We start from the raw sequence: 12,453 nt of genomic DNA on the forward strand, positions 1-12,453 counted from the left end.
TTGTTCTCTGAACTTTTACAAAGTAAACTTGCCAGCTCCTTAAAATCTTACATTTAAAATGTTTAAATTTATGTATGCTGAAATTGAATCAAATTTAGCAGCATTGATCATCTCAATAGACAAGTTTTACATTCATGTATCTGTGATCTGTTTTAAAATATTAGCAGTTATGGGGCCCCTGAAACCCTGGGGGGCCTGATGGAGCTGCTGACTTAATTTGCATTAAACAAAAGTGCAATTAATTGATGTTCATTTTAATTGTATATCTTTGATTGGTTGTTTTTAAGACTAGTTGTGGGTTTAAGTAGTGTTTCACTGGCGATGTTTTCCCGTAACGTATAATTACCGAGTGATATTTTAAAATTTCCTGTCACCTTAACATCTTTTAATACAAAAACACGGTGGACTGCCGGTGGACCGCCTCGGCACCCCGACCACCGGGCTTAGCAAGTTTTCTGGGGAAAACCCTGTATTTTGATATGAATGAAATGCTTTTTAATTCATAACACAAAAACTGTTTATAGAAAAACATGTGTTTTAGAAATTGTCGTGTTTCCATTAACTATTTTCATAGTTTCAGTTTGTGCATTTCTATGGTTAATGGAAACTCAGCTGGTGTTGCAGTGAATCTGAAAAAGCCTCAGATTATGGTTCAGCAGTAGATCCCAGAGCAGAACCAGCCATCTTTATCAGCTTGTTCATCATTTTTGGTTTAGTTTTTTTAAAGGATGACTTGATTTGTATTTAGCCCCCTTTACTTCGATACCCTTAATAAAACCAAACCCATTAATTTTGAAGGGATAGCACATAATATGACTGAAACCATAAGAAAGATTTTTAGAATTCATGAGAAATTGACACAGATTCCCTTTAGGAGTTTATTTTAAAAGTCTCTGCTTAAAAAGTTATATAATCAATTTGGTAAGTGTGGCACCCTGCGTGTGAAATCAATTTGATGTTAAAATTAAGTTGGTACTTCATTAAATCTTTTCTTTCTTTTTCCTATCTTAGCCTACTTCCCCCTCTGAAGCTTCTTTTGTCTACTGTTGGTTTAAAGTCGGGTTATTTTTGTGCTTATTCAGTTGAGCTGTGAATCAGCTTACCAGATGCAACGTGCCTCGCTGTGACTCCCTGAAGCTTGTTAGTTCACAAATTTATTTATTGGATATAATAAATAAAAATGTAATATAATAATAAAATACGGAGCAGAGAGAAGTCTCTATCTTTCCCAGTTAGCCAGGAAAAAGTTTCGGCTGATATTCCTGAGACTGAAGCGAAGGAAACAGTGTCTGATGAGCGCATTGATAGAAAAGAGACAGAATGATCATATAAAAGGAGTATATTTCTTTGATGCAAATACTTTTTTCACTGCTCTTTTGTCCCTTTTTGCACAGGCAGCTTAAAGTGTGAGTTTATACGACTGCAATACAGAGGAACTCATACTAGCCTTCCCTTCAAATATGTCGCCTCTGGAGGTTAACGGAATATCACTCGGCAGTAGACACATTGTTATTGACAAAACTCGTGAGACAGAGAAGACGGGAAAAAAATGAGTCACCTTAAGTGTCGAGAGCAGAATATTTGATCGCCTGCATGTTTATTTTATGAGCATCTCCCCCTACATGTTTGTGATTGGACTCACAAAACACTGGTGGATTCTGGGGAAGTCGACTTGGAATGACGAGTCCTGTTACTGCTAATCAAGTTAAGTAGAGGCAGAGCAGCGAGAGATGAAGCGACAGCAGCCAGGGACCGTCGGTCCGCTAACGGTGGCCTGCAGGCTCAGATGGGGGCAGAAACAACCTACGTGTGGTTCAGGGCAGTTCGGATTTCTACAGAGAACTGAAAATATATTTATACTCATTTCAGATTTTTCAACCACAAACCTCACTGTATTTTACTGGGATGTTTACTGGGATGATAGACCAGGGAGTCAGCAGCCTTTTCTATTCAAAAAGCCACTTTTGCCCCCAAAACTACAAAATCAAATTCACCTCAGTGCAAAAACTAAATTTTACCAAGTAGTTTTATTCAGGTTTAGTGCAAATATCTTAATTCACTTGAAATAAAACTAAACTAACTTTTAAGCAGCGTTTCAGCAAGATATTCAAGTTTGTCTGAGTTCCAATGAAAAATTACTTATTCCACTAGCAGATTATTATACTTATGTGTAATAATCTTCAAATGGAACTAGTAATTGTTCACCAATTATTGATTAAATAAGAGAAGAGAAGCTTCTATATCTTGCTGAAAGTTGCTTGTAAGTAAGTTTAGTTTTATTTTAAGTGAGCTAAGGTATTTGGACCAAAACCACTTGGTAAGATTTTGTTTTTGCAGTAATCAATCCACATGTGGCACATAAAATGTTTTATTATGAAAGCTAGCAAAATGAAAGTCAAATTTATTTTTTTCACATTTTAAAACAAATTACAGAAGAAATCAAATTTGTAGAATGAGGTAAGCCTTTTCTAAAAATATGGAACAAGAAGAATGATAGTGAGCATCGTTTTGGAGCTAATTACTATTAAAAACCTGGTGTAGATATTCATAGCAGATTTTAAATAAGAACTTAAGGGAAAAACTCCTAAAATGTCAATTTATTGTTGCATTCTTATTTAAAAACTTTGAGTTAGACCCATGCATAGTAATTCATTTTCATCATTTTTTCTTTCACCTTTTTTTTTTTTTACAAATAAAACTCTTAAAATGTCTGCTATGGATTTGAGTTCATCCACTTTTAAGTCAACGCTTTAGAGCCACCTTTCACTGCGATTAAAGCTGGCAACTTTCATGATTTTTTTGGTCATGATGTTCACAGCCACACAAAGTTTTGATCATTATTTCTAGCAAAATAGCTTCAGATCAGTCAAATTAGACACAATATTTATGTTAATACTCTTTCCACAGATACTGACTTGGGGTAAATTCACTCTGTCCTGTTTGGTGCGCTGGAATCAAACTCTAGTTCATTTGATCAGAGTCAGGTTTGTTTGGGGACGTGTGAATGTTAACTCAAACTCTGATGTGGACCTAAGAACTGAACTCTAAAAATTTAGGTCTGGCTTCATTTTAAGTGAACGTTGCGTGAGCAGACCAGCGATTGCTCCAAAAGCAGGAAGCGGACTACAGCACACGGCATTCTGTGTAAATACAACCAAAACAAACATGCTAACAGGAGGAATGGCTCATGGTCAAACTAGAAATCCTCCAACCGCTAGAATCTGTCAACTCTCCATTCTGGCTTACTTTTGGGAAGAAGGAAGTTGCGTTCTTGTCTTCTACAGTGGTTTTTATGTTTCCTTGCTTTTATTTTTGTTTTTATGTTTTTATGTTTCCTTGAGGTTCTTGCTGCAGCGCCCCTACAGGTGAGGAGGAGAACAGGTTTTTCAGTTAGCTTGATTCGTTTGTCACAGTGCTGTGTGGATGCGAACTACACCAGCTGGAAATGTAACATGTTTGTAGTTTTGGTTCCCAATTGAACTGAACTAGTTACCCTGAACGTCTCAGTAGCTTCTCTGAATAGACGAGCGTGTCTTAGCAGGTTTACTGTTTGTCCAATTTCAAATGATTAATTTGTGAGATGTTCTCAGGTTAATATATTGTTTTGCAGCTAAACTCTGCTTTAAACTTCTGCACAACGTTCATGGAACAATTTTTTTTTTAGTTTTAATTTACTTTTTTCTCATCACAAAATGATGGTCTACCACCTAAAACTTAATTAAAACCCACTGGATTTGGTTTTCATAACATGTTCAAACCAGGAAAACTTGTGCAGTAAGCCTTTTTTGTGTATTTTTGCCCTTCACTTTCTTTCTTCCCTTCTTTCCCTTTTCTCACTTTGCAGCTTCAAAATTGACAACAAATATTTTCTAATGTCTCCTTTGTGTGCGTCATTTTGAGGGAGTCCTTTCTGAAACCCGCTGTTGATAAAATTGGCTCTTTGGATTCAACAAACAGATATTTTTTTCTTCCCAGCGCTGATAGACACATGTCAAGACACAGAAATGTTTTCACTTGTCCCCATTTTTAAGAGTTGCAACGTTTTCAACTGTAAAAAACAAAAAAACACAAAGAGCCTTTGCCTTACCTCCTGCTTGTGATAAGTGTTAAACAGTAGGCAGACACAGCCTGCGGGTGCGCCTTTTTACTTTATTCAAATACCTTTTTTCTCTGTGCCTCTTTTCTCCAGCCGCTAATATGATACATAAGTGTTTTAATATGAGGGAGGCAAAGGGAGTCGGATCAAAGCGGCACGAAGGGAGGCTGCACCATCATCGGGGTCCCGCGCCACCTCGCCGGAAACTCTACCCTGCTAGTTGGCTGCTGCAAAACATCACCTGGATTACACCGACTCGCCGCCCTGTATAACACATGGAGACACTGACTGCACACAGAAAAAAGACCAATTAACACATGCATGAGCCGAGTGGAAATGGGAGGAAGCTCTTGCCAAAAATAATCTCCCGGCGTTTCCCCCACAACACATTACGGTGGCCTTAACTACGCCTGGCTGCCGCCCACAGGGGCAGATGAAGAGGGGACGGGGAACATCTGTTGCCTTCACACCAATCTGGCCAGGAGTTGTTTAGCTTTAAAAATGACATCGAGGTGCCGCTCTAGTTTTCAGGTAACACTTGAAAGCGGCGGTAACAGAATCCAAAAGTTCAATCAGAATCCAACAACTCTCATCTGGAGAAGCGACGCCAGGGGAAAACGGGGGGCCACCGACCCAAAGTAATCCCCACCAAGTCCTGAAGTGAGGTCGCACCTTTAAAAACATACCAGTCTAATTAAAACAGAAAGTTACACCCAAGTCAATGAAGTGTTTGGGAGTAAACCAGGGGAAGAAGAAGGAGGAGAGCTTGTGAGCAGCAGCTTTAATTGTCGCAGGCTGCCATTTCAAAGACTGGCTGCATCCGGCAGAGAACAAAACAGCTTCAAGTTTCAACAGTGTCACAAGATTTTTATACTTGGAGAGATTTTTTAAGCATTTTTCTGTCTTCTTTCTTGTTTTCATCATCTCCAGATGCAGTTTGATTGTTTTTTTCCCCCCCTTTCCGTCCCAAGAGGTTCAGGTGATTTAAAAATAAGAAAAAAAGAAAGTCTGATTTTCGTCACATTCCAGAGTGAGAAAAAAGAGAAGCAGGAGACTCAGGCGTTATCGGAGGCTGCAGTTATTTTACGACCAGACCGTCCTTGGGAACTGGACCGGCAAACTTTATTTTGTTTTTAACAAAGGCAAGGTTGCACAGTTAAGCTCAGATCACAGGGGTCTCACACACACACACACACACACGCACGCACGCACACACACACACACACAAACAATTGTTGAAATGGGATCGGGGGAATCAATTGTCTCAGAAGTGAAACCAAATTGAGCAGAGCTGAGCCGTTTTTGTATTTACGTGGCGCCGCCAAGCTCTAAGTTGGCGTCAATATGCCAAAATCAATGGCGGTTTTGGGCCTGCTGATCTGAACTTACTTCAGGAACCAGATCGTCACTCAGCCGCTGCCAGGAGAATCTTCCATTTCCCTCTTCCTTTTTGTTATTTTAATATCTACACCTGCGCTCCAACTCATCGGCGATCCAGATGAACGGTTTCGCTGATATCGATTATTATCTCAAGCCTCGCCGGTTTCCCTTCAGCTCCTGTTGCCTTAATCAGAGTGAAACTGGCTAATTGTCTGAGTTATCACTTGATAATTTCCCTCTTCACCACGGCTCCACTGAATATCTCAGAGCGGGTAAATGAATCATGAGCCTGTGAAGTCGGCCCCCTCCGATGCCATCTAATGCTATAATGGTCACAATAATGATGAAGCCAACTGCTGCTAATGGAAACTGGCCGCCATTACAGCGGCCAGTTTCCATGACAGTGCCGTCATTCGTCCCAAATCCCAAACCAAAGTTAGAGTTGAGCGAGAACAGGGTTTTAAGGTTTTAGCTGTGAATTTTCACCAGCTCTGGTGATCGGTAGTAAACGTATGTCGGCTTTTTTCTTCAGAATATGAACGCTGGTCAGATGTGTCGATTACTTAACAGATATATTAATACAGCACTAGACAAAATTATCTTCATAGAAAGGTTTCTTTGTTGAGCCCCATTCATAATCCATAATTCATAGTGTTTCACAAGACAGGAACATCAGGCGAACCAGTTAGAGGAGAAATACTTTGTAGTTTGACAGAAAAACAGACATTCACATAACCAGATGGAGATTTAACTTCCAACCAAGCAGCTTTTACTGTAGGTGTTTTTCTGCAGTTTATAGTTGTAATTCCCTTCATTAAAGTCAAATAGGACAACAAAAAACTACTAAACCAAAGATTATTTATGAAAGACAGATGCTGCTCAGCTCCAGAATCAAATTTAAGTTGAAAAGATTTTGGAAAAGACTAAAACGTCTACCATTAAAATATTTTGACATAAAGGTTTGTTTTATAGAGATATCCAAATTTCTGTAGCTTAAACCCAAAACTGTAATCCTGATATACACACAGGTGGAGGAAACTGATGGCATCATGACAGCTGAGGGGATCATTCAGAAGTTGTTTATGCCTTTAGCAGCATTGGACTGAGAGGTAACAGAGGAGCAGTTCCACCAGCTGACACTAGTCTGCAGGAGCTGAACGTAACTCGGTGGCGCTTTGTGTAGTTAAACATTTAGGTGTCCTAAGTGGTTGCCACGGGAGATTCAAAGATTTTTAAAACATGAAAGAATCAAAGAAACACTGCAGCTGTGTTTTTGATGAGGGAATAATGCTACAACATGATTTAAAGCTTATAAAGTTAGATACCCTCCCTTAATGACCTCACCACATCACAACCTCAAAAAGAAGGTCAAGGTAAAGAAGAGCATTAATACAATACATAATGGAATGTGAATATGGTTAAGTCCTGAATTAATAAATAAGATTACCGTATTTTAGTTTTATATAAGCAGGTGTACAGCTGCACCACATTAACAGATTATGGTTCTTAACAGATTGATGTTAAAAATTCAGAATTACCCAGAGAGTTTTGCTCTGAAAATAACAATCTTTGATGCATCTCTACTTGGTAACAGCAGCCACACCGAAGAGTGTTTTCATTGGAATGACTTCAGGTAAGGGGGTCACTTGTCCATTACAGGGTTAAACTTTGATCTTGAGCCCATTCCTCTGTGCATTTCTGCCTGTTTACTGATTGGTTGTCTGCAGCCTGGCAGTGAGGTTCTGGTCCTGGCTCACTGTTGGCCCGGTCCGTTTGTGGAGGACCAGTCCAAGAATTCTCTGGTCCTCAGAATTCTCATGTTTCACATTGAGGCTTGTAGACAGCGTCCTCAGCTAACTGATCCGGTATCAGTCCAACCACATTTAGACAACGTCTGGTCATTAACACATGCCTGGTCTTAATTATAGACTCTTCCACCTGAAAAGCTCATTTTTAATCTTTAAATCACACCTGCCTCACAAACAAGGAAAGCTTTAAAGGATTGATCTGGACAAGAAGTGGATCTGATCAAAGCATTGTTTTGGGGTTTTTTTTATTTGTTTTTTTATTTTCTGCTCTCTCCTGGTGAAGTTGTGTTATATGAGCCCAGCCCACACCCACCATGGCACCAAATCCAGCATTGGTTTAATGAAGCTGGAGTTTGTGTGAGAGTCGCAGAGACTGATGCAGGCAACTCTCTGATGTTCACATTTTATATTTCCTTTACCTGGCAGCTTGGCTTTCTCTTCAATTATTAATTAGTTTAGGGTTTCTTCTTCATGCCTATTTCTTTTTTTCTCTCTCTCTTCCATGTTTTTCTCTGTGTCGTTTGTGAAAACTCTCTCTCCCACCAATCCTTTGGCCACTGTGTTAGTTCAGCTAGCTTTGGCCGAAGAGTCAGCTCTCGCTGCGACACAAATGGAGCTTAGCAGGGAGCGTCAATTAATCCAGCCATTTATGTGTTTTAAAAAAAATGTTTCACCATGCAGCTATTGTTAGTGGTCTGTTTCATGTGCATTGTGCTGAAGGCCATGTTTATATCCGCTGAGTTTGATGGACTCTTAAGAAGATTCAGGAAGTGTTAGAGGAGCAAAGGTGAGGCAATGACACAAGAAAGCAAGAGGTCTCACTGAACTATATTTCTTTAGTCTTGTGGTCCTCCCAACTTTAACCTATTACTCACCTTTCTCCAACCTCCTCTTTGCCTTTTACGTTCTCCACCCTCTAACTCTGATCTTTCTCGGCCCACTGGGCCTTCAGATCTCGACGCTCCAAGCCCCTGTTTGATGAAGACATGCACACATGGCGCCGTGTGTGTGGTGAAGAACGACAAGCCGGTCTGTGAGTGCACCGAGGCCTGCACCCTGATCTCTGACCCCGTCTGCGGGTCTGACGGCCAGAGCTACCGAAGCCCCTGCGAGATGCGAGCGATGGGTTGCACTCTGCAGAAGGACATCCGCATCCAGCACAAAGGACAGTGTGGTGAGTCAAAACACTGCAGAGCACACATAAAGGTCAGAGGTCACGCCTCAGCAGATGTTATTTTAGTTTCAACCCAAACTTCACCCCAGCATTCAATTTTTAATGTTTTCATTAGCAAAGTGTTTTAGTGCGCTAAATACAATGTGGGTGGAGCTTACTCGCAGCATATGTGTGTGTGTGTGTGGGGGCGGGGGTGTGCGTGTGTGTGTGTGCGTGTGTGTGTGTGTGTGTGTGTGTGTGGGTGTGTGCGCGAGTGTGCGTGTGCATGTGTGTGTGGGTGTCCACGTGTGTGTGTGTGTGTGCATGTGTGTGTGTGTGTGTGTGTGCGTGTGCGTGCGTGTGTGTGTGTGTGTGTGTGTGTGTGCGTGTGTGTGTGTGTGTGTATGCGTGTGTGTGTGTGCGTGTACATGAATGTGCTTTAAAGTGGGTTTCTTCCCTGTTGTTAACATTATTGTCATGGCAACAATAAAGGGGTGAAAAGTGATGACAATTCTAGGTGCCCTGACCAGCAGGGGGTCCTCCACAATTGAATTATTTATATTTTGTTCATAGAAATAAAATGTAAAAAGTTGGGGTCCTGTCAAATACAAAATTAATCATATTGTATTTTCAAAGATTGTTTTTAGCAGTAAAAACAATCTTACTTTTGGTCTCCCAGACCAAAAAACACACATCCGTTTTTGCCCTGAACCCTCTGGATCTGCATGAAATGGTTCGTTCCTTAGAGCGCTTGACTGTGACGCAGCTGCAGTCAGTAGAAGCTGCGGCCACGAACGATTGTGGCAGTTACTACGCTGCTAAGAAAAGTTATAAAATCAGGTTTTAAAAAAAGAGAGAGGGAGAGAGAGAAAAAGGCAAGCGTGTTAATTTATAACCCAGTTTTTCTCCAAGAGAGGTGGGTAGACTGTGTGAGATTATCAACCATTTAGCATAGTTAGCTTAGCTACAGACTGCTGTTTGCCTCCATTTCACTATCATTTAATGAATTAAAGAAAAAAAAATTACCAAGATATTCATATATTTAATTGTTCCCTGTAACTTTTACCACTTAACAACAAATGAGTCAGTCAGCTGCAGCTCTAACCCACGTCCCTCCTGACCTTTCCCCTCCTGAGTGAAATTAAAGCTGTAGTATTTTATATAAATTTTTTTTTTCACATATTTTTTAAAACTGTCATTATGTTGTGACAGTATGGTATGAGAGGTAATCTGTGAAAAATATTTCCTCTGCTTTCTCCCAGGATTCTCTAGAAACAACCAGTCAGAGGCAGGAGAGATTTAGTGCTGTCAATCACAATCTAATGTGGTGCTGCTCATCCTTCCTCCCCCTTGATTTGTGCCGTGCTGCAGCTAGCATAGCACAGAGCTGTGCAGATTCAAAGTGTGAATGCTCAGTTTAGTTAGCATAGCTACCAATGATGGCAGATAAATGGGTTCTTGTCATGATAAGTTGTTTCTCCACCATTAGCACATTTAGCAGTGAGTGAATGAGGCTAATTCACAGTGCTAAGAACGTCCTACTAGTTCTGATTGGTTGTTTTGGTCAGAACGGTGCATTACTTTAACCAGTAATAGTAGTTCAGGAAGGAGATGGAGGAGATTGATTGTTTTCACAGATTATCTGTCTCATAAACTGCTACGACATGGTGACAGCTTTAACAAATATGGAGAAAACATATTTTTTATTAAAGTTATGTACTGCAGCTTGAATAAAATGCAACTACATAGAATTTTTGAGAAGTCTGGATTGCTTTATGTGTATTTTGCATGTTGCTTTTGACTGTTGCTCATGGGGAGAGACGTTTCAGTATCTAAAACTAATAGAAAAAAATTTAAGGAACTTACTTGCATACTGGATGTGGACTGTTGGATGTTAAATTCATGAGCAGTAAATATTGTGCTAGTATCAGAATTGAATCAAAGAAAGCAAGGCAGATGCAGGCCTTTAAAATTGTGACGCTTTTTATGGGTCAAATAGACTCAAAAAATTGTAACGCAGGGGGGCCCAATCTAATTTTTTGTCAGGGGGCCCAAGAGTTCTGGTTTCGCCTCTGCTCCCAAGACATAAATGGCCTTTTCTCCGATTAGCGTGTTTGTTGTGGTTGTATTTACCCAGAATGCCCTGCTCTATGTTTTGCTTCCTGCTTTCAGAGCGGTCTCGGTCCGCTTCACATTCAAACCGCATCAGATTTCAGTTCAGCAGAACCGAGATCAGGTTTTTAATGTGCTGAATCACCAGAATTCACTCTTTTGCTTCAGTTAGAGTCCAATTACACATTCACACCTCCACCAATCAAACCAGACTTCCGAGGCAAATGAACGGGTGAATTCACCCTGCAGGATTGACAACAAAGTTGCTAATTACTCTGCAACCAAAGTGTTTGTGTTCATAATCAGATTAAAGGTTAGACTTTTCTAACCAGTAAGAGAAGGTTAGGTCATATATAAAAACATATGAATACTGGCCAGTAGATGTGGCCAGTTCTGTGTTCATGTTGTGATCCATTCATCGGTTCTAAAGTGGAAACTGTCAGAACCAACTGAACCAGGTTCCAGCTTCACGTTGAAAAAACAATGAGATTTGATTATTATTGTAATCAGTTACCAAACTAATTACTGTTACTGTTAATTACTGTTAATTACTAATTACTGTTACTGTTAATTACTGTTACTGTTAATTACTATTTATAATACATGCTGACTACTATGAATGATAACTTTGTGCCAAACTAACAGAAGCTAAAAACTCTTGTTACAGATTTAATGACAAAAGTGCAAATAAATTAATATCTTACAAGCTCATGGCAGCCATATTGAATTTTCAGGTCTGGATCAGTGACTTACAGATTTCCATGTTGAAGTCCTTTTTTTATTTAAAGGTTCTTGATTTAACTGGACCGGTCAAACCACGGTTAGACTGATGTTGAATGACGTCATTGGCCAGATTTAATAATAGTTTAGTTTCCTCAGTTCTATTTGATTCAACAAGGATGACACAGTGTTCCCAGTTATACACCAAAATATATTTTTTATTCATTCATGTCTGACCTTTGTTAAGAACATTCAGACAAATCTGGCTTACTGTAAGTAAAAAGGGTTTAATCAACCAGTACAGATGAATCAGACCCATTTCAGGGTAAATACGACTCATTCCTGAAAGAATATGTTGACCCTGTCTGAAAAAATTAAATTACTGCAACATAACTGCTTCATGATTAAACAATGTCGTAGATTTCTGAGTCTTGAAGAAAAATATGAATTTCTGACCTGGTTAAGATAGGCGTATTGTCTCTGATAGCTCATATTACAACTGGTTTAAAGGTAGAAAACTCATCTCTCCCCGTGAAGAAGGATTTTACACAACAACACATTTGTTAGGGTGAAAATTACAATCCGCAGACATTAACAATAAACAAATCTATAGTTCTGATCTTGGCTGATCCCCTGGCACCAATTTCACAACCAACAAAGTCAAAACAAGCCTTTAAAACACAGAGGAAAACCCTGATTACTGGTCCATCTCCTTCTCATCTATTCCACGGCGCTCTGCTCCATATACCATTACCCAGACTCCAATTTGCCTGTTTCGACCTTTAAGTGAGGATGCACTTTGCTGCCAACGAAGTGTGGAGCCTTCTTGTCTGTAATTGGCTACATGAGTCACTTGGCTTTGTCTTGTGGTGTTGGAGTATCAGCTAGTCATTAGTACAGCAGCAACAGCGGAGCTTCAAGTGTTAAAATATCTTCTTATCCACTATGCAGGCGCAGAGCCATCTGGGCAGATTTTTATAGCTTGCTAAGCCCACTTAGTGAACACTCTTGATGACTTAATGCCATATTGAGAGGCCTGTTTTCCCATGGACTCAGATGATGTAGTACTTTCTTCTGTATACAGTCAAGCCATTTGCTTTTCACACACACATAGAGCAAAAAGAACAGCAGTCATTATCTCTGTTACCCAACTCTCCCATCCACCTCCTCGGTTCACTTTTATG

General features: G+C 39.9%; 1 protein-coding gene across 12 annotated transcripts in view; it reads left to right on the forward strand.

Annotated features, from left to right (window-relative positions):
• The window catches only part of agrn (agrin), a 464,513-nt gene that overhangs the window by 344,924 nt on the left and 107,136 nt on the right, over nucleotides 1-12,453 (forward strand). For 11 of the 12 annotated variants that reach the window (XM_081608532.1, XM_081608536.1, XM_081608535.1 and 8 more), the window contains one exon: nucleotides 8,237-8,458. The exons of the other annotated variant lie outside the window; for it this stretch is intronic. In XM_081608532.1, coding sequence (XP_081464658.1) covers nucleotides 8,237-8,458 — 222 coding nt within the window. The remainder of the gene's footprint in view (nucleotides 1-8,236; nucleotides 8,459-12,453) is intronic. 12 annotated transcript variants of the gene reach the window in all.

Source organism: Poecilia reticulata, chromosome 7, assembly GCF_904066995.2.
Source record: "Poecilia reticulata chromosome 7, P_reticulata-male-v2, whole genome shotgun sequence".
Lineage (NCBI taxonomy): Eukaryota > Metazoa > Chordata > Actinopteri > Cyprinodontiformes > Poeciliidae > Poecilia > Poecilia reticulata.